Source organism: Sciurus vulgaris (assembly GCF_902686455.1).
Source record: "Sciurus vulgaris genome assembly, chromosome: 10".
NCBI classification, from domain to species: Eukaryota; Metazoa; Chordata; class Mammalia; order Rodentia; family Sciuridae; genus Sciurus; species Sciurus vulgaris.
In genome coordinates, this window is record NC_136470.1 from 108,274,405 (window position 1) to 108,295,083 (window position 20,679).

At 32.1% G+C, this 20,679-nt stretch overlaps 1 protein-coding gene across 1 annotated transcript in view; it reads left to right on the top strand.

Annotated features, from left to right (window-relative positions):
• SI (sucrase-isomaltase) overlaps window positions 1-20,679 on the top strand; it is a gene marked incomplete at both ends in the record, with an annotated part of 121,969 nt that overhangs the window by 66,310 nt on the left and 34,980 nt on the right. Inside the window, 7 exon segments of the mRNA XM_079155080.1 lie at window positions 360-448; window positions 3,176-3,214; window positions 3,217-3,224; window positions 3,399-3,507; window positions 3,510-3,565; window positions 18,063-18,233; window positions 18,992-19,147. Coding sequence (XP_079011206.1) covers window positions 360-448; window positions 3,176-3,214; window positions 3,217-3,224; window positions 3,399-3,507; window positions 3,510-3,565; window positions 18,063-18,233; window positions 18,992-19,147 — 628 coding nt within the window.

A 20,679-nucleotide genomic window follows, 5' to 3' on the forward strand; every position in this document is an offset into this window, starting at 1 on the left:
AGTGTCATGGCACATGCCTATAGTAGCAATGATATGAGAGGCTGAGGTAGAAGGATTGCAAATTCAAGTCCAGCCTCAGGAACATAGTGAGGCCCTAAGCAACTTAGGAAGACCCTGTCTCAAAAAAAAAAAAAAAAGGACATGTATAACATTTCATATTAAATATGAAGAATTTATGGTTTATTATTCATAACTCATTTTAAACAGAAAAATTCTTTAATTTTATTTGCCTAAATCGGTTTGCATTCTCCTTAATTGCTATTATATTTGTGCTCTTTTGGATACTTTTATGGATCTTACATCATATAAAACACACTATTCTGCAAATATGGATAAAATTATATATTTCTTTTTTGTAGTCGAAAGAATTTCATGAAGCTCATTGTTGCTGCAGATGATGATCAGATGGCACAAGGATCTCTATTCTGGGATGATGGAGAGACTATAAGTGAGTGTTCCATTAGTAGATAATGTAATTTATTACATACATATCCTGTTTTCTCATACTTGACTTTTTTGTTACCTATTATATTTTGGAAACTAAGTACAAAGCTTTTATACAAGCTGAAAGATGTTGATAATTGGTTGAATCAACTTGGATAAACAAAGTTAGAAATAGTTAGACTCCTGCGTTTTTTAAATGTTAACCCCTATATTAAATATCTGAATATTGAAGAGATTTGTGTAGTAGGTATTACCTGTGGCAGAAACTAATACAGTACCAGTCACAAAATAGATACTGAGTACATATTAAAATACATAGATACTAAATATGTAATTCCAGTGACTCTGGAGGCCCAAAGTTCAAGGCCAGTTTCATCAACCTAGTTAGGAGATGATGTCACAAAATAAAAAGTAAAAAGTCTGAAGATGAAATCAGTGTTAGAGCACTCCTGGGTTCATTCTTTAGTACCACAAAACAACAACGAAATCATATTCTGGGGCCCATCCAATTCTATTAGTTTAGGGAGAAAATGAGGAATCTGCCTTTGAGCAAGTTCCCTCAGGAGATTCTTATGCAGTATATAAAATATAATTGCCATTAATAGTACAACCCTCTCAGATGAGTTCTAAACATTTTCTTGTTACAAACTTTGTCATAAGAACTGTCACTGTGTGAAGTTGGAGCTTTCATGGGTAGTTTTCTGCAATTTAAATTTACTGTCCACAGATGATAAATTTTCATTAATAGCAAAGATATGTACCATCTTTCAATTAAGTAAATATTCTCATCCAAAGGAAATAAGAATAAATTAGTAAATGAAGCATATGAGAGTGTTGACATAAGAATACTATGCTAGCACAGGAAAGAGTGAGGCTCACCTGTAGTCCCAGCGACTCTCGGAAGCTGAGGGAAAGAAGATTGCAAGTTTGAGAGCAGCCTCAACAATTCAGTGAGGCCCTAAGCAACTTAGTGAGACCATGTTTCAAATTAAAAAAATAAAGAGGGATGGATATGTAACTCAGTGGTTAAGTGCTTCTCAGTTCAGTCCCCTAGTACCCAAAAAAAATTAAAAAGAAAAGCAAAGTAATTATCTACAAGTGATCATAAAATTGGTATAAAGTCCCCTTCATTTTGTGGTTTAGAAGGTGAACGAATAAACCACTATGAGATACAATCCTTTGATTTAGAACCTTGACTTTCTTTACTGTGTTAACCGAGGGTTCTACAAAGCTCACAGCCTTTCTTTCCCTTCTCCTCTGGAAGTATGTACATTGAATTTGCCAAAATTTTTTCCAGGAGTGTCAAGTTGGTGTATGCATAATTTACATCTTTGGCATCTCTACAACTCATGACTTAACTAAGAGTTCATTCTAACATCTATGTTGATAAAGCTTGTCTTAAACTTGTTTTCCCCAGTTTTTCTTACTATACTAAGATGCAGATGAAAACTTAGTATGGCCTGTGCCCTGTTTAAGTTTCATGTCTGACTTATTTTTAATTGCTGGAAATTAATAATGTAATTGAGATTATATATTTATGATCTATTTATTCAAGAATAAAATCATTCTGGCCAATTATATCTGCCTGTTTTATTTTTTAATCATAGTATATTTCAAGATTTCAAATAAGCTCCTTGACTAATCATCAATTATAGTATGCAAAAATATTTAGTTTCTGAATTTATGAGATCAGAATCTCCAAAGTTTTCTCCCACACGAAGGACAACAATCTAAATTGAGATTATTCTTTCTTCTAAACAAATACATTCAAATTTTGTGGTACAATTTGCAGAACAATTCTACTCAAAGAAAATTGAACATAGATGAAAAATTAACTCATCCTAAAACTTGTACACATAAAGCATATCTTAAACCTTTCTAGCTTATAATATTTATATCTTTATTTGCCCTATGTTACTAATGAAGTAGATATATAAGTGTCTTTGACTTAAATCTGAGATGTTATCTTCTCATTCAGCAAACCTTTTCATATCTCTAGTCACTCTTGTTCATTTATTCTATGAATAAAACTTTTGTTAAAATTTCTGCTAACAATGTACGTTTAAAAATTAAGACTAAATATTTAAGGTATGTTGGCACTAATATACTCATAATTCACATTAAATTAGTTATGCATTCTTAGTTTATATTCAGAGAAGAAAGTTTGTGGCTGAATGTCAATTTTATTATGGGAAAAACTTGTTTATTAATTTTCATTAAATTAGTGAATATGATGCTGACATACGTAATTAGAGAGTAGATTTAAAATATATTGCTTTTTCCATGTTATCTCAATATGTATTTTAATCAGACATTTGACTTACTTTCTGTATGCTTCTTTGTTTTTTATATATGAGTACTCAAAGAAGACTAGGGAAATTTATCCTGATTACAGATCTTGACAATAATTAGTCATTTCAAATTTGCAATTAATTCCACTGTTTTGGCACTGAATTTCTTCTATTATACAATGGAAAAACAAATAATATATATCTCTAGAGTAGTAGTGATAATCTGACAAATGAGAGTGTTTAATAAGTGTTAGCTCTAAAATTACTATAAAATAAATATCGAAGTGATGAATTAAAAATCCTATGCTTTGTCAGTTTGACTTTCATTAGAAATACATAAATAGAATATCATAATATTTTTAACAAAAAAGGAAATTAGTTATACTAGTGTTACTGTTCTAATAACTAAAGATGTATTACTTTTTTCTCTCTCTCTACAGACACCTATGAAAGAGACCTATACTTCTTGATCCAATTTAATTTAATAAGGTATTTTAAATTATTTATATACAATTGTTAAAGAATGCATGGTTTCATTCCTTGTTTATTATATAAAACACTTACTTTAAATATACAAATAATTTTCTATACAATAAAATACATTGTGTCAATTTAATTGCTTTTTGCAAAAGAAGGGCTTAAAATTTTTCTTTCCTTTTGTAGACCACTTTGACAAGCACTATTCTAAAAAATGGTTACATAAATAAAAGTGAAATGAGGCTTGGATATATCCATGTGTGGGGGAAAGGAAATTCTGTGGTCAATGTGGTCACTTGATATATAATGGAAATACAGTATCACTGAGATTTCAACATCAGCCAGACAAAGAGGTAAGTGACTTAAAAAATGTAGATATTCAAAACACTTACATGGACTTCTTATATTTCTCATGCCTAAAGAAACATAATTATGAGTCAACTATGACATTTCTCAAATATTAATATTCATTAAACTTTCATTTTATTCTATATTGCTCTTAGAAACATTTCAGATGTTTCAATCAAAATAGCGTCTTTTTAATAATTTTTCTGACATAGCAATATTAAATCTGCTTATTGCTGTTTTGGAAATTTTTTAAAAAATAAAATGTGTTCATTTGAACTTTGTATATATCTTAGATAAAATATATTTGATTTTTTTTTCAAAATTAATAGAACTACCTATTAGCACTCATGAATACAGGTGTATAAGAGTGATGATACCAACATGAAACAAGGAGTCAGGACTCCTATGTTGAAGTAAAGTTGCTTCTATTAATTTGATTTTTTTATGTTGAAAAACTGACTTCAGGTCCTCCCTTTCTTTCCAGTTAAATAAAAATAAGCAAGAAAATAGTCTCTCAAACTCCTTCCAATTCTAAATTCTATGACTCTATGAATTGCAAAGGTGTATTTCAAACAATATACAGTCTAGACAATATTTAAATGTCATACATGTTTGATCCAAGGTTTAAGGTCAGATCTGCACTCCTAAAACTGTGTGTGACTACATAGCCTCTTGTATTTAACCTTGTATAACACCACCTAGTCATTATTCACTTTAGATGACCTTACAGAATAACAAGTTATTTGCTGATTTCAACTTACATAAAAAGTCTGTATCTTGGGCTGTCTCAGATCTTTATGGATTTCATAGGATGTTAGAGTTAAACAGCAACCTATCAGATGGTTTCTTCCACTTGAAATTTAACACTTGACCTACAATTACTGTGTTTTGTAGGCAAGTTGAATTTCCCAGTCGATGTGGAATTGTCTTTCTTGCTACATTGTGGTTAAAATATCCTTTATTTCTTTAAAGTATGCCAGGATTGCAATTTGGTATTGTGTTCTTTCTTAGTAAAAATAAATGTTAATTACTTAGTACCTCACACTCATTTCATTTTGAAAATTTTACTGGTTTATAAAATTCCAAGGTAACAGAATCATTGATGTAGTCCTGTGGTCTTATATGGCAGACCAAGAAACTCCTTGCAAAGGGAAATGAGTTCTCCCAAAATAGAGTCAGAATAGAGGTTGTAAATCACAATTCAAAATGAATTTTGTAATACAGTCCATCATTTTGTCAGATTAAAAAAAAAGAGTTTGCCTTACATGTTTCCTGTTCTTTATTTACTATTAATGTGACAACTAAAGCTGATAACTTAGTCAAATGAAGTAAACAATGTCAAATAAACAGTGACAAATTATATTTAATTTGTTGGATATTATTTCATTTGAGTAAATGTGGTAGAAAAAGAAGTCATTTTTAAAAGGTCGTATTCTAAACATAGTCATGAAGAATTTTAAATACTATGAAGAAATTGTTTGATAATGTTTCATTTCACCAATGATTTCAAAGGAAGATATTCATTTTAACCAAAAACCATGAACAGTTGCTTAAAAGTGCATTCAAATGGAAAAAAATATATTTATGGACAGTTTTCAAGCATTCATGTAGGAAAGATGTAGAGGAAAGAAGGTCCATTTCTTTCTACACTCATGTTGCCCTTTTGCATAGGTGTGGTGACTTTATGCAAAGGAAGACTTAATTGTGATATTAATACAATTTTTAAAACGTTTCCCTAGGAAAAAATTTGTCCAGTTGATTTTTGTGTGAGCTATTGTTTTCTGATTATAGATCTTGACATTTTATTTTTGCAATTTATTTAACTGTTTTGGCACTGACTTTCCTCTATTATACAACAGAAATTCTAATGATACATATCTATAAACTGGAAGTGACAAAGTGCTACTAAAGAACTAGCCTAGGTTTTTGTGTACAATGGATCAATTATAAAACTGAATAGTCAATGTTAAGTATTTTTTTTCCTTTTAAACTCTTCTACTACTGTGGTAAGTTGACCCAAATTTGCTGTGCCTAAGTGAAGAATAAATTTATAAAGCCCTTAATTGAGTACTTGTGTAATAGGCAGTAGAGAATGTTGATATTCTTCTTTACTTGCCCATTCAATTGTTGAATAAAAACTTTTCAAGCTAAGGCACAGAGAATCATGTAAGCACAGTGGAGAAAAAGCAATAATGATAAGGTGTAGTAGAACATCATATCATAAAAATATGACAAATGATTATTTGACCATAACTGCTTAGATTATTTTCACAGTTAGCCACTTCTATATGGTCCAATTGAGTCTATATCCAGTGAAGAAAATATGGCTGCAACAAAGTACAGATGACTGGATAACATTTAAGGAAGGGAAGTGTAGCAGTTTATGTAGTGCAATTATGAATTACTCCAAATTTAAGTATCATATGGAAATAATAGATATCAAGATAATTGCCTAATATTCTTAGATTTTCATATCTTTGACATTCTGCCTCTCTGTAATTCATTTCCATAATCTATAATGTGATTTGTTGAAATGGTTCCAACTCTGAAATAAAAATTTATCAAATAAAAATAAAGGTATATCCTGTTTCATGCTAAATTAAATCATCTTTGTTTTAAAAAAGAACAAAAATGTGGTTTTAATTAAATAATTTGCAATTTTATTTTTTTCAGATATTAGATATTGATCTTACAGATAATAATGTTACTCTTGATGAACCATTTGAAATCAGCTGGTCATGAAGATCGCCATCAATTCAAGTTCTCAAGGGGAAATTAATACTGGATTTAAGTTTCACAGCACTTATATCCATCTTCACTGACTTCTTACATTCTGTAAAATATAATTTTCATAACACTTACCTAAAGATTATTGCATGGTGGACATCAAGAATAATGCTAATTTTTTGATATTAATGTAGTTTGTATTCAATTATTTAAGAATGTTTAGTAGGATTTGGATAGTTCTAGGCTGAATAAACATAGTATTAAATATGTGTATGTAACTAGAATATAATTAAAGTATGTGATTTTTAAATTAAGTGAAACATGTAATTATAAGTTATATACAATATTTTTAATATTTCATAGATATGTTATGTACAAGTTGTCACAAAATGTGATTATTTTGTACTATGTATATTTAATTGGAACAGAAAATAAAATGTGTGTACATATATTAAAATGGGCTTATTTTCCCATTATTTTCCTAATGAAATTTGTCTTAATAAATTTAGGTTGCTATAGTAAATTGCCATTACCTGGTGGATTAAATAAAAACATTTATTTTTAACAGTTCTTGAGATTAGGAAGTCCAAGATCAAGGCAGCTACAGATTCAAGGTCTGGTGAGGGCATCATCCTGATTTGTCCACAGTATCTGTTATATCCTCCCATCATAGAAAGAGAGAGAAAGACAGGTAGTTCTACCATGTCTCCTTTCTTAAGGGCATCAATCCTTAAGTGAGAACTCAATCTCATGACATAATTACCCCACAATGTCCCCATCCTCAGATATCTATCACATTGGTGACTAGTGGGGATTCAACAAATGAAATTGGTTGAAAACAACAATAAATTCCATAGCAGGAATCCACTTTTATTTTCAAGTTTTACTTTTATATGAGAGAAAAAAAAAAAAAAAAAACGCTAAAGTTTATTTTTCTTTAGTTAGTCAAATAAATCATTCTAGCTAATTCATTTATTGAGATGCTCTAAATCAAGGCCTAGAAAAGTTTCCCTTGGTATTTTTAGCATTTAGATTACTTCAAGTTCATTTAACTAATCAACTGTGACTTGATATAATTGTTTTCTAATTATAAAATTAGATTTTTGCTATTATAGAATGTTAAGATAATACATAACTCACAATATAAGACCAGGGAAAATAGTAAGAGTGATAATAATGACAATAATAATAATAAATTGTTTACTTCCAAGAAATTTTATAGTGATTCAGGGGAATTGACAAGCAGATCATAAATTATAAAACTTAGTGCTAGGAAGGAACTCACAGTCACTGCATATGGGAAGAAAAGAGTACAGACATTTTTGATTTGATAGTCATTTGATATTCAGTGAAACTAAGTTTGCATGTTCCATTTTACTTTGGGTTCCACCCCCTTGAGATGCTCTCACAGAGGCACAAAAATTACTAACGATATTCACTTGTTAGTGAGAAAACAAATTCATAGACCACTGTCAGTTGTAATTGTCTTGACTCTACAAGCTAAGCCCTGATATATTTTTGTTGAACATAAACAATGGTCACAGAATACCAACATCAGACAAGGACATTCTGTAAACACAAAGGAATAAGACCAAAAAAAGACTGCTCCCTAAACGCGTTTGAGGATAGAAGGCAAGCCACAATAATACTAATGACTTGCTCTCCTGGATTATACAAGTATCTGACTATTTCACCAATTTCTGCTTTAGCCTACTTAATGTTTTCTACCTTCTTTAAAAAATATTCAGATAACTAATCATAAAATTGCCTTGAATTTTTTATCCGTAGCAAGTCATGCTTCCTCAAACTTTCTTTTCCCCATTTGTCACAGTGCGGTCCCTATTCTAATAAGACTCTTTGTTACACTTCTTTCACTGAGATGGTCTAGAACTTCCAGACAGTTGTTTTATTTCTGCTCACTGCAAGTAAAACAACGTGGACTGTGGATGTGATTATAGTACAAGCTTCAACTTTGTGTTAGCAAAGATACGAAAATAATGAAAGTGTCTCTCTTATTATGACTCCTAACGAAATGACTCTTTGTGAGGCTCAAGCCATTTTCTGACAATAAGTTGTATTCCTCATAATTAAGTTACTTAAATCATGTTAATATCAAATATAGGACTAGGTGGTATAATAGGAATATGAAACAACAATTTTATTTAAGTTTCAATGTCACATTTCATATGTAAGAGTTGAAGAATGTCGGTTATTCATTCTAGAGAGATAATGCTAGATTATTTGTGCTTTGGTAGCTCTCCATACAAAAATGAGATTCCAATATTTGCCTCTCCAAAACAACCTGAGGAAATCTATGTGTCTGTCTGTGCAACTACTATTATACCTTACAATATTTCTAGGAGATCTGCTAACTTCTGACTTGTTTTGTTGTTTGCTGACTTTCTTTGGGGACCTTCAGACTACCAATAAAACTTCATTCTATATTAGTTTTTATATTGCTGTGTGCATTGTTCAGAGTTTTACAGAGGAACAGAAACCACAGAATATGTGCAAAGAGGTTTATTAGATTGGCTTATACAATCAGAAGCTGGATAGCACCTCAATGGCATCTGCCTGCTGGAGAGCTGGAGGAACCAGTAGCTACTGAGTCCAAGAAGCTGAAAGCTTCAGAAATTGAAGGTCCAGTGATGTAGCCCCTGTCTGTTATTGAAAGCCAGGAAGATCCCTGGAGAACTGCAGATGAGAGTCTGTATGGGAAGAGTGAAGAAGCTGGGATCTGATGTCCTGGGTGATGTTAGCAGTAGCAATAGATGCAGCCACTCAATAAGAATCAAGTTTGTATCTGCTGTGATTTCCTCTTCCTTCTACTTTTTGCTCCACCCTGGTCCCCAGTTTATTGGACAGTGCCATCCATATTTGGACGGGGATCACCTCAGCTTGCAGCCCTAAATACCAATTGTCTTTGTAATCACCAGAGACACACCCAGAAGTCTCTTAATCCTAGGTATTTCTTATCTCCATCTACTCAAGTTGACAATCCAGATTAACTATCACACTATGTAACAAATTATCAAAAATTTAGCAGTTTAAAATTATTTTAAAATTTCCAGTGGTCAGGAAACTGAGCATGGTCTAGCTGAATCCTCTACAGAGTATATTACAAGGCTGCAACTGAAGAATCAGCTAGGTTATATTTTCATCTAGAGACTACACAAGGAAGGAATACACTTACAAGTTTACAAAGACTGTTGACAAAATTTTCTTGAGAATTTTACTTTTTGCTGGTTGTTGGCTGGAAACTGCCCTGAGCTCTGAGATAAAAGTTTCAGCTCCTATCATCTGCCTATGGTTGCTTGCCATATGTACTTCATTATTATGACTAACTACTTATTTATCCAAAGAAGTAAAGTGAATAACTAGAGTAAGATTGATAGGAAAATAAAGTCATATTTAATGTAACATAACCACAGGAGAAAATATCTGATCAACCATTCTCTATTAGTCAGGAAAGTTATGGTTATTGTTTACACTCAAGCACAGGAAATTACACAAGGTCATGAATACCAGCAGGTGAGAATCATAGGTGACAACTTAAGAGAGGGAGGGAGGGAGGGGGAAGGGAAAAAAGGAGGAGGAGGAGGAGGAGGGGGAAGGAGAAGAATGAAAAGAAGGAGAAGGAAGTCATCACAGGAGGAACAACCCTTCTAGAGCAGCCCCCACTAAGCCACCTTCTTCAGCCATGTCCCACCTGCCCACAGTTACCACCCAGTCAGATCATTCAAATTGGGATAGATTGTTTAGATCGTAGATCTCATATCTAACGATTTTACCTCTGAATACTTCTACATTAACAGGAACTGTGTGGGTATACATTATGTCCAAAGCATTGCAGAGGTGGGACAGGGTGGTAGGTTATTAAAAGTGGACACCACTGTTGAAAGGGATTGTTGCTCATCTAATGGGAATCAATTAGGTCTCTTAGGAATGGTTGTTTAAAGTAAGAATGTAGTCAAGACAGTGGAATGAGTCTGACATAACTTTCCTGTGTACATTATGAATACACCACAGTAAATCTCCACATCATGTATGTCCAGAAGACAGGGATCCTAAAGAGATTAAGATATACTCCATGTTTGTACAAATATGTCAAAATTGACTCTCTGACTGTACAATTAAAAAGAACAAATAAAAAAAACAAAGAGAAAAAGAGAATGCGTAGGTCTAAAGTGAGTTTGGATTTCTTGGATCACTCTCTTACTTCCTATCTTGCCATAGACCTCTCTCCTATACATTCCCCCAGAATGAGATGGTATTTTCTATCAAATCACCAAAAACTAATTCTGGCAACCATGACCTTGGATAACTAAAACTTCTGATATTTACAAAGTATTGAATCTTGTGTAATTTGTAATAGTGTCATAAACAAACTAGGAAAGTTACTGAGTTCCAAGTTCTAATAAGAGACCTCTCTTCTAAGATGAATGCTGATGGTTACACTGACTATACATTTAAAAAAAAACTCCTCTGTGACCAATCCTTTCTGACTGTGTAAATCTGAGTGTAATGTATAATGAGTGGTATAACGTCCACAGTAGGTAGTAAATAGACATTTCTAGTTTATTTATTTTTTTAAAGAAATGTCCTGTGCAGATTATTTGCCTTAATTGGGTTACTTATTTTTGGCTTACCATTTTTTTTTAGTTCATTATATATTCTGGGTACTAAGTCATTTAAATTGTTAAGTTGGAAAATATTTTCTACTATTCTGTAAGTTGTGTCCTCACTCTTTTCATTGCTTCTATACTGAGCAGAAACTTCATGTTTAATATAATTCCATGCATTTTTCCTCTGTTTCCTGTGTCATATTCAAAATAATCTTTGAATATATCAGTGTCTTTAAGTGTTTCATCTATGTTTTATTTCAGTGGTTTCTTAAATTTAGATATTATATCCATTTGGAATTAATTTTTTATGTATTAAAAAACAGAGTTCATGTTCCATTTTCTTACATATGAACATTCAGTTTTCCAGCATCGTTGTTGAAGAGTTTGTCCTTTCTCTGACATAAAAATGGAATAATTTTTCCCCCAGTTTTTTGGTGAATATTCAGTTTCTTTCATCAGTGTTTTGTACTTTTAATTGTATAAGTCATTTACTTAATTAAAAATTTTCCAGGATATTTCTCATAGCCATTATGTATAGGATGCTTTCTTATTTTCTTTATCAGAAATTTGTTATAGGTGCATAAAAATGAACAGATTTTTTGGTAATGACTTTATTGAATCTGTGTAGTCTATGCCTTTACTCAGTTTGTATATTCTAAGACTTTACTGAATCTGTGTATGATTCTGTTATATATATAAAGATTATACACACATACACACATGCAGTATATTCTGGCACCATGATCTTGGACATAAATACATTTATATATAATCTCAATCACCTGTGAACAGAGATCATTCAACTTATTTCCTTGTTCTTTGAATGTCTTTCCTTATCTTCTCTTGCTAAATTGTTGTGCTTTAACCTTCCAGGCCTTTGTTGAATAAAATTGGTGGAGAGTGGGCTTTCCTGTCTTGTTCTAGATCTTGGAAGAAATGAATTTTGTTTTTCATCTTTATTATGATATTGGATATATTTTTGTTACACATAGATTTTATTGAATTGCTCCATCTATACATAATTTGGACAGTTTTATCATAAAGAGATGCAGAATCATACAGACTGCTTTTTCTACAAATAATCAAGTGATTTTTGATCTGCTGAGATGATACCTTATCTTTATTGATTTGTATATGTTGAAACATCCTTTACATCCCAGAAAGAAATATCATTTGATCATGGTGTATATCATTTCATTAGCACTTAGAATCAATTTGATGGTATTTTGTTGAGAATTTTTGCTTGTATTTTCACTGGGAATATAGGTTTTATTTCTTTTCTCTATAGAGTCCTTATTTGGCTTTGCTTTCCAGCTACTCTCAGCCTTATAGAATGTGTGTGCAAGAGTTCCCTTGTTTTCAATGTTTGGAGTAGCTTGGGTAGAATTGGTTTCAATTTTTTGATTGTTTGTTAGGATGCAGCAGTGAATCCATTTGGTTGTGAACTTTTTCTTGATAGGAATTTTTGTTGTTGTTTTCTTTTGTTTTTTACTGATTGAATTTTGTTATATATTATTGGTCTGTTCAGGTATTCTATATAATTGTGGTTCAATTCTGATAAATGTATCCTCCCCCAAATTTAGCCATTTTTTCTAGGTTTTCCAATTTGTTGGAATAAATTTGTTCATAATAATATCTAAAGGTTCTTTATATTTCAGTGGTGTCAATTTTAATGTTTCCATTTTCATTTATGATTTTATTTCTTTGAAACTTTTCCAAATCCACTTAAGAGTTTTCAAATTTTGTTTATTTTTAAAAGAAATCCATCTTAATTTTACCAATTATTATGTTGTTTTTTTAGTATCTCTTTCATTGATTTTGTTCTCTGATCTTTATTTATTGATTTCTGATATTTTGGGGTTCACTTGTTCTTGCTTTTCTAATTCCTAGAGTTGTATAATTTGTTCATTTGAAATCATTTTTCTTTTGGCATAAGTGCTTATTATTATGAACATCCACCTAAGTACTGCTTTTAATATATCCCATAAATTTTAAAAATGTATTAGAAATGCATTACAGTTATACATGGTAGTGGAGTTCATTTTTACATGTTCATACGAGCACAAAATATAATTTACTCCATTTCAAATGCTAGTACTTCAACTTTACCTCCTTCCTCTCTTCCCCGGTTTTTCCTTTCTTTTTCTTCTTTCTATTTTCTTGTGTTTTTAACTGGTGCATTATAGATTTAGATAAGATCAAATTCACCATAGTCTATTCATACATGTACATAGAATAACTTGGTCATTTTCATTTTGTATAACCTCTCTTTTCCCACCTCTCCTCTTTCCCCCTTTGATTCCCTACTCTATTGATCTCCCTTTTATTTTCATAATGTCTTTGACTCCATTGTTTTTATTTCTTATTTCTCTCTATATTCTGCATATGAAAAACAAATATTCAGCCTATGACTTTCTGAGTTTAATTTATTTCACTTAGCATGACCTTTTCCAGAACAACCCATTTGCATAACATGTCCTTCTTTTTTATGGCTAAGAATAACTCCATTCTGTATACTACATTGTCTTTATCCATTCATCTCTTGACAGGCACCTGGACTGATTCCATAACTCTGCTATTATGAAATGTGCTGCTATAAATATTGATACACCTAGGTCACTGTGATATACTATTTTTTGGTTCTTTATATTTAGAACATTGTTTTTTTGTTTGTTTGTTTGTTTTTGAGTATCTGGGGTTGAACTCAGGGGGCACTCAATCACTGAGCCACATCCCCAGCCCTATTTTGTAATTTATTTAGAGATAGTGGTCTCACTGAGTTGCTTAGTGCCTCGGTTTTGCTGAGGCTGACTTTGAACTCTGGATCCTCTTTGCATTAGCCTCTGAAGCCACTGGATTATAGCATGTGCCACTGTGCCAATCTGTTGGTTAGTTTTGAGGTGATGAGTAGGTTCACTTCCCTTGACTGTAGTGATGATGTAGTGACAGGAAAGTTATGTCTGATTCATTCTATTGCCTTTCCTATACTTAAATATGACAATTTTATTGGCAATTTCATTTATACTCGGTATATTTACCAATTATCCATCTAAGTGATTTGAGGTTTAAAAGATTAAAATCAATGAAAAATATATAAAAACAAAAGAGGCAATTTGGTAGAAATAGAATCTGAAGTATCAATTATTCTTCATTTTTTCTCTAAATTTGTCTATCTATAAAATATGAAATTAAAATTTGATGTATTTTTCTATGATCTTGGGTTATCCAACGTATTTTCATTTGACATAAATAGTAGATAGTTATTGACTAGAAAACAGATTAGGAAAAAGTAAGACATTTAGCAAGATAAAACAAAAATGACTGTTTTGCATTGGATTTCAAAAAGTCATATTAGATGGAAGAAATAGAGGAATAGGGAAAGAGCAAGTTAATCACAATCATGATCTACTGGGAGGAACTATCTTCAGTTTAGACTATTTGAAATTCATATGTTTTTAGCATCAAAGTTGTGAAGCAGATGGACGCTTCTCACAAAATATACTTCCCTTGAGGACTTTGGTTCAACCAAGTAGGAAATATTGAGACTCATAGTGTGAGTATTGAAAGGTTAAAGAAGATTAAAATGCTTTTCTCTTTGACTCATTACAATTTCTCATGGATATGTTTCAAAATTAACATAGGATACACACCATTAGGGGAAAAAAAAAAAACATTTTAGTAGCCCAAATATGTTTATTATTTATCTATTTGAAACAATTCTATGTCGCTGGCTCTTTGCGGTTCCAAAATCCATGGATATTTGTCACCGCCTGCAGCAACAACTTGCACGGGTCTTATGGTGGTGGAGTGGAAACTGAGGCACTTCTATCTTTCTCTTTAGTGCACTGCTTTCTTGCTTGTTTATAGAGGATAGAGGAAACGAGGTTTACTTGCTTTGAGAGGAGAGAGAGAGAGACCCCACTTATCAGAGAGAAAGAGACTTTGCTTAAGAGAGAAACTTTGAGAGAAAGACAAGCTTTGCTTAGAGCTTAGAGGAAGAGACTTGCTACACCTTAAAGTCCTGCATCCAGTGAACTAAGGGTACGTCCACCCAAGGTGCCCTAGTGATGCGTCTCAGTTCTCCGTTCCGCGATCTGCTTTTCGCTGCTGCCGCCTGTGTCTTCTTCTGCTGTTTTCCTGCTAATGGCTGCTGTGACTCTGTCTCGCTCCGCCTACGCTTATATCACCTCCAGGACGCGCGGAGAGCAGGGCCACGCCTCTTACGCAAAGATTAGGCCAGACGCTCTGAGCAGGCAATTAGTGCTCGAGAACACATGCACATACATTGTATGCATGGACGAGAAAATCACCTGAGTGTGCTTATGTCAATTAACCTCCTCGCTGCCGATGTGATCAGGCGCCATCCCGGCGCCGCCAACATAACACAGCCCCCAACAATTCTAGATCCCAGATTTGAAAGAAATGATTAGCTAAATAACAAATTCTCTCACAATGTTTCTTAAGACTATGTGTAGTATCTTATGGTTGTAAGGTACTAGAGTTTATACTTACTTGTTCATATGCATTTAAAAATTTTTTCACCCGTCAAAATTTTTCCTTCTTTTTCTTAAAATTTACATACTTTTTCCTCATACTTTCTTTTATAAAATTGAAAAGTATTTTTCATTTGAGGCCTGGTTAAACTTCAAAGAAACTTTTTAAAAGAATATTATTTTTTTAAAAATTTGTTCTTTCTCAGTTTTTACATCTCCCTGTAAATATATTTAGTTATTTCAATAATTCTGCAATTTTTTCTGGTTTTTTGTATGGACATTTTATTTTTCCTGATAAATTGACAGAAGTATAAGGTGAGAGTATTAGTCTCCCAATCATATAATTAGTCCCTTAATCACCCAGGACTTTCACATTTTATTTCTCATTTGTGTTCCTGCGATCTTTCTGGTTCAGTTATCTCCACATGACATAGTTTGTTATTCATATTCTATCACCTTTGTAAGTATTTAAAAGTTCTTTGATGCAACTTTTTGTTTACTATCAATATAAACTCTGGTTTACTTTTGTATGCAGTGACGGATTACATCATTCTACTTTAAAATGAGACTACAATAACACAGGTTTACTGTAAAAGGGAACATGTTACTTTACTTTAGTCCCATTATCACTGTGAACTTTGTGCTTTATAATTTGGTATCTTGTTTCTCAATAGTGAATCTGAAAGTATGTAACAGTTTACTAGGTAAAACTCACACATTTTTTTATTAAAAATCATAAATTTACATAGGGCAATGTTGTTTGATTCATTCTGTTATTTTTTTCCCTTCCCCCAACCCCTCCCATCCCTCTTTTCCCTCGATACAGTCCTTCCTTCCTCCATTCTTACCACTCTCCTTATCCCTAACCCTAAAACTAACCCTAACCCTAACGCTAAACCCTCCAACCCCTCATTATATGTCCTCATCCACTTATCAGCGAGATCATTCATCCTTTAGTTTATTGAGATTGGCTTATCTCACTTAGGATGATATCCTCCAATTTCATCCATTTGCCTGCAAATGCCATAATTTTATCATTCTTCATGGCAGAGTAATATTCCATTGTATATATATGCCACAGTTTCTTTATCCATTCATCAACTGAAGGGCATCTAGGTTGGTTCCACAATCTGGCTATTGTGAATTGAGCAGCTATGAACATTGATGTGGCTGTATCTCTGTAGTATGCTGATTTTAAGTTCTTTGAGTATAGGCCAAGGAGTGGGATGGCTGGATCAAATGGTGGTTCCATTACAAGCTTTCTGAGGAATCTCCATACTGCTTTCCAGAGTGGCTACACTAATTTGCAACCCCACCAGCAATGTATGAGTACCTTTTTCCCCACATCCTCGCCAACATCTATTGTTGCTTGTGTTCTTGATAATAGCCATTCTAATTGAGATGAAATCTTAGTGTAGTTTTGATTTGCATTTCTCTTATTACTAGAGATGTTGAACATTTTTTCATATATCTGTTGATTGCTTATATATCTTCTTCTGTGAAGTGTCTGTTCATTTCCTTAGCCTATTTGTTGATTGGATTATTTGTATTCTTGGTGTATTGCCATGTCTTCCTACAAAAAACTTGACATGTGACTTATTAGGTAGAGAATAAGATATAAATATCATTAAAATGATAAACTTGTAATTATATATCTTTTATGATTTTCTAGAAACAGCACTCTGAAAAAACTAGGCAAATAGATTTCTTTACCTTAACTTATAAGGAAATTAAAATGCTAAGATTATTTGTGTACAGAGTTATAAAACTCAATATAAAAGCAAAATTGTTTAAGAAACTTCAGTAACAAATTGTATCTAATTTTTAAAATGTGTTACATGACTGTAAAGAAAATAATTTAATTGTATTTTAAACTGAATATTTGATTATTTTCCATTTCAGATAGCATAGAAAATGGCAACTATATATTCTACACATTTTCAGTTTCTATGTAAGTATCTCTTTTAACACGTAGTTAAATGTGTATTTTGTTAATGTATGGGTTATTCTTTTATTATGAATTACTTTTTTAAATGATTTTACATTTACCTCCAGAGCTTTCCCAAATACAATCTAATATTCATAAAATTAAATTCTTAAAGTTGTTAAATTATGAATAAATTGTTATCATAAATTTTATATTTAATTATAATAGATGATTTTTCATACTAAAATTTGTGCACTGAAACCTTTGGACTTCTTAAAGTATTATGTTGGGTTTTAAGCAACATGTCCTAGAAAAATGATTTTAACATATTTGAAGATGTTTTAATATGTCAGTCCCTGTGATACTAAAGCAGATTTTGGTGAGAATGAAAAATCTGTGCCTAGGTTAAATTTTGAATAACTAATAGGGATTATTTTCATAGATGCTGAACTTCTTTTTCTTTGTATATTCTTTTAGGCAAAACTAAGTTATTCATCAATGTTGGGGCAAAAATAAGAAGGGGCACATATGCGTTGCATCATGAGTGATTTAGGTTTTTTCTGAAAATTAATTTTTATGTCATATGTATGAAAAATGAAGAGATACTTGCTTGGGGAGTGTTGGTGGGAATGGAGATGTAGATGATTGAAACTTTTTTTTTATATCTTCTGTTATTTCAGGTTGGTTTATGATGACTCTCTGTATGACATTATGCTTTTGTTTTCCCCAGCACAATTTGAATATTTCATGCTCACATTCATCATATCAAGAAGGAACTGCCTTAGCATTTGAAACTATAAAAGTCCTTGGGTTGACAGATACTGTTACAGAAGTTAGAGTGGAAGAATATGGTCTTCCAGTGACTATTCACAGTAATTTTACTTATGATGCTTCCAATCAGGTAAACCATCTTATAAATATTTTAGTTGTTGTGTACTCATTTATTGTTATAGAATCATAGACACTTGGTTTTTTTAAATTAATTTTCTTCATGAATTCTCCCTCCCTCCCTTCTTTCCTTCCTTCTTTTCTGTCTCTCTATCCTTCTCATTTTTTTCTATTTGGCATAATGCCATATTGCTTCCCTTTCAACTTGTGCTCTACATGTAAGTACTGGATGCAATTAGGTTCAGAATAAATAAGTATTTATGTCCTCTGAATCTGGAAACTTCCTTATAAAAGTGATCGACTTTTTTTTTCCCCATTATATTCTTTGAGGGAATGAACATTTACTTTGTATCTACTATGTCTGAGATATTGTACCAAGTACTTAAAATTTCGTATCTAATTCATTCTGAATAGCAATCTCTTTTATTAGGGGCTATTGTTCCTATTTCACAAAGGAAGAAACTGAGGTTAATACAGTTATATAGTATTCCCAAAGACTCCTAGACATTAAATGACAGAACTAAAAAGTGAACTCATATCTAGAATTAAATAATAATTTTCCTCCATTTTTTACAATCTCTCATAGCTACTCCATCTTGGAAGTTTTATCTGTTTGAGATGCATTACGTTAAGTATTGTGGCAGAACTATTAATGATTGATTTTGAAGAATTGCTCTGGTTGTCACATTGTAAATGGTAAATATTTTTAATTGTCCATGGTCATATTTAATAAAATGATCTTTAATTTTTTTTCTTATTTTGTCTTCAAAGGTTCTCTTAATTAGGAATCTCAACCTAAACCTTGGAAAAAGCTTTATTGTTCAATGGAATCAAGTTTTCTCTGAAAATGAGAAATTTACTTGTTATCCAGATGCAGACCCTCCAACTGAAGAGAAGTGCCAACAGCGTGGTTGTTTATGGCAAACGGTAATTTTAACTGTGACTTTTGATATGATTTTCACATAAGTATTTCAATGTGCACTTTACATATTAGAGTTTTAATTCCACAGCATATAAATAAGATTCATTCAGAAAAATCATGCAGAATTTGAAATCAGTACCTCTGATAGATAGTCCTACTTTACATTAATTAATTCTTCCAAGATTTACTTTAGTAATTGCAAGACTCAATGGATGTTGAATTGTTTTCCAGACACTTTAAATAGTGTAAATTATTTAATAAAACGATGCTTTATTTGTGGCACTTTATTAGATATTGACTATAGGAAAGCAGCTCAATTGGGTAAACTAGGTTGCCATTGGTGAACATCTTTCAAAGAATTGTCTCTAGATAGTAAATTTATGAAGGTGTGCAATGGGTTAAAAAGTTCTGTTCTTTTTAGAGGAAATGTCTAGACATTTCTTTTGGAATTCTTTCTTCTGAAAAGATTGGTTGTGCATAGAAAACATTTTTACCAATGCTGTGGGAAAGGGATAAAAGAAACATGTCTTTTTTGTGTGTGCTTGTTTTTCAAATTCTGATCCTTTGGTTTCATCACTGGGCTTTGGCAGCATGAACAGTTATTTCATATAACCAGGCACTAGGTTTATATATTACCACTAAAGTCAAAACACATCTGCCAGCAACTTTCCAAGAGTGTCTGCGTTGTGTGAGACAATGAAGAATCTCTGCTTCCAGAAAAATTGTCCTCATTCCTCTCCATTGCTTGATAAAAGAGCATAATCTTCAACATTAGGGAAAATTAGGGAAGAATTGAAAAAAAGAAGTGAGACGAAAAGATTCTGAGATTCATGAGAATGAATGAAGCATTCATGAGTAAAGTGAAGCATTCATGAGTGAAGCATTTTCAATTTTCTTCTGTGTTCCCTTTAAATTCCGGCTGTCCATTCAAATACACTCTCATCCCCATTCCATTCAAAGCATGCTCACTTTCTTCCACTATCAAAATTTAAAGGAGAGGTGAGAAAAATCTTACTAAAGCAAATTTTACTACTTCTAAACAAGATCGTAAAACTTTTACTTTTTCAAGAACAATTAATATTTCAGCACCTGACGATTCTTGGTCAAGTAAATGAAGTTTTAATGTTGGGATGCCACATGAGTTGGCCATTGTATCTGATGATTGAGGATGCAGACAACCTTCCTTTTGTTGCTTTATGTTCTAGTGTGGGAAGACAAACAATTAATAAGGAAATTATATGTCATGTTAGGTAAATACTATGGAGTAAAATAAACAGAAAAAGAAAAAAAAAAAAATACCAGTGGTGTAATGTGGTCACCACTGTAATTTGGGTAGCATATATACAGTATTTAAAACCCTGTGATGGGTTAGAATCTTTAAAGGAATGAACTTGAGTAGATAAGGGAAAAAGAGTTCTAAGACCAAATCCTGGTTCATTACATTTCATTAGGAAAATGAGGAGGATAAGAAAGGAAACTGATAAACAATAGGAAAAGCAATAAGTTGAAAACAATTTGCTGGGTCCTGGAAGGCAAG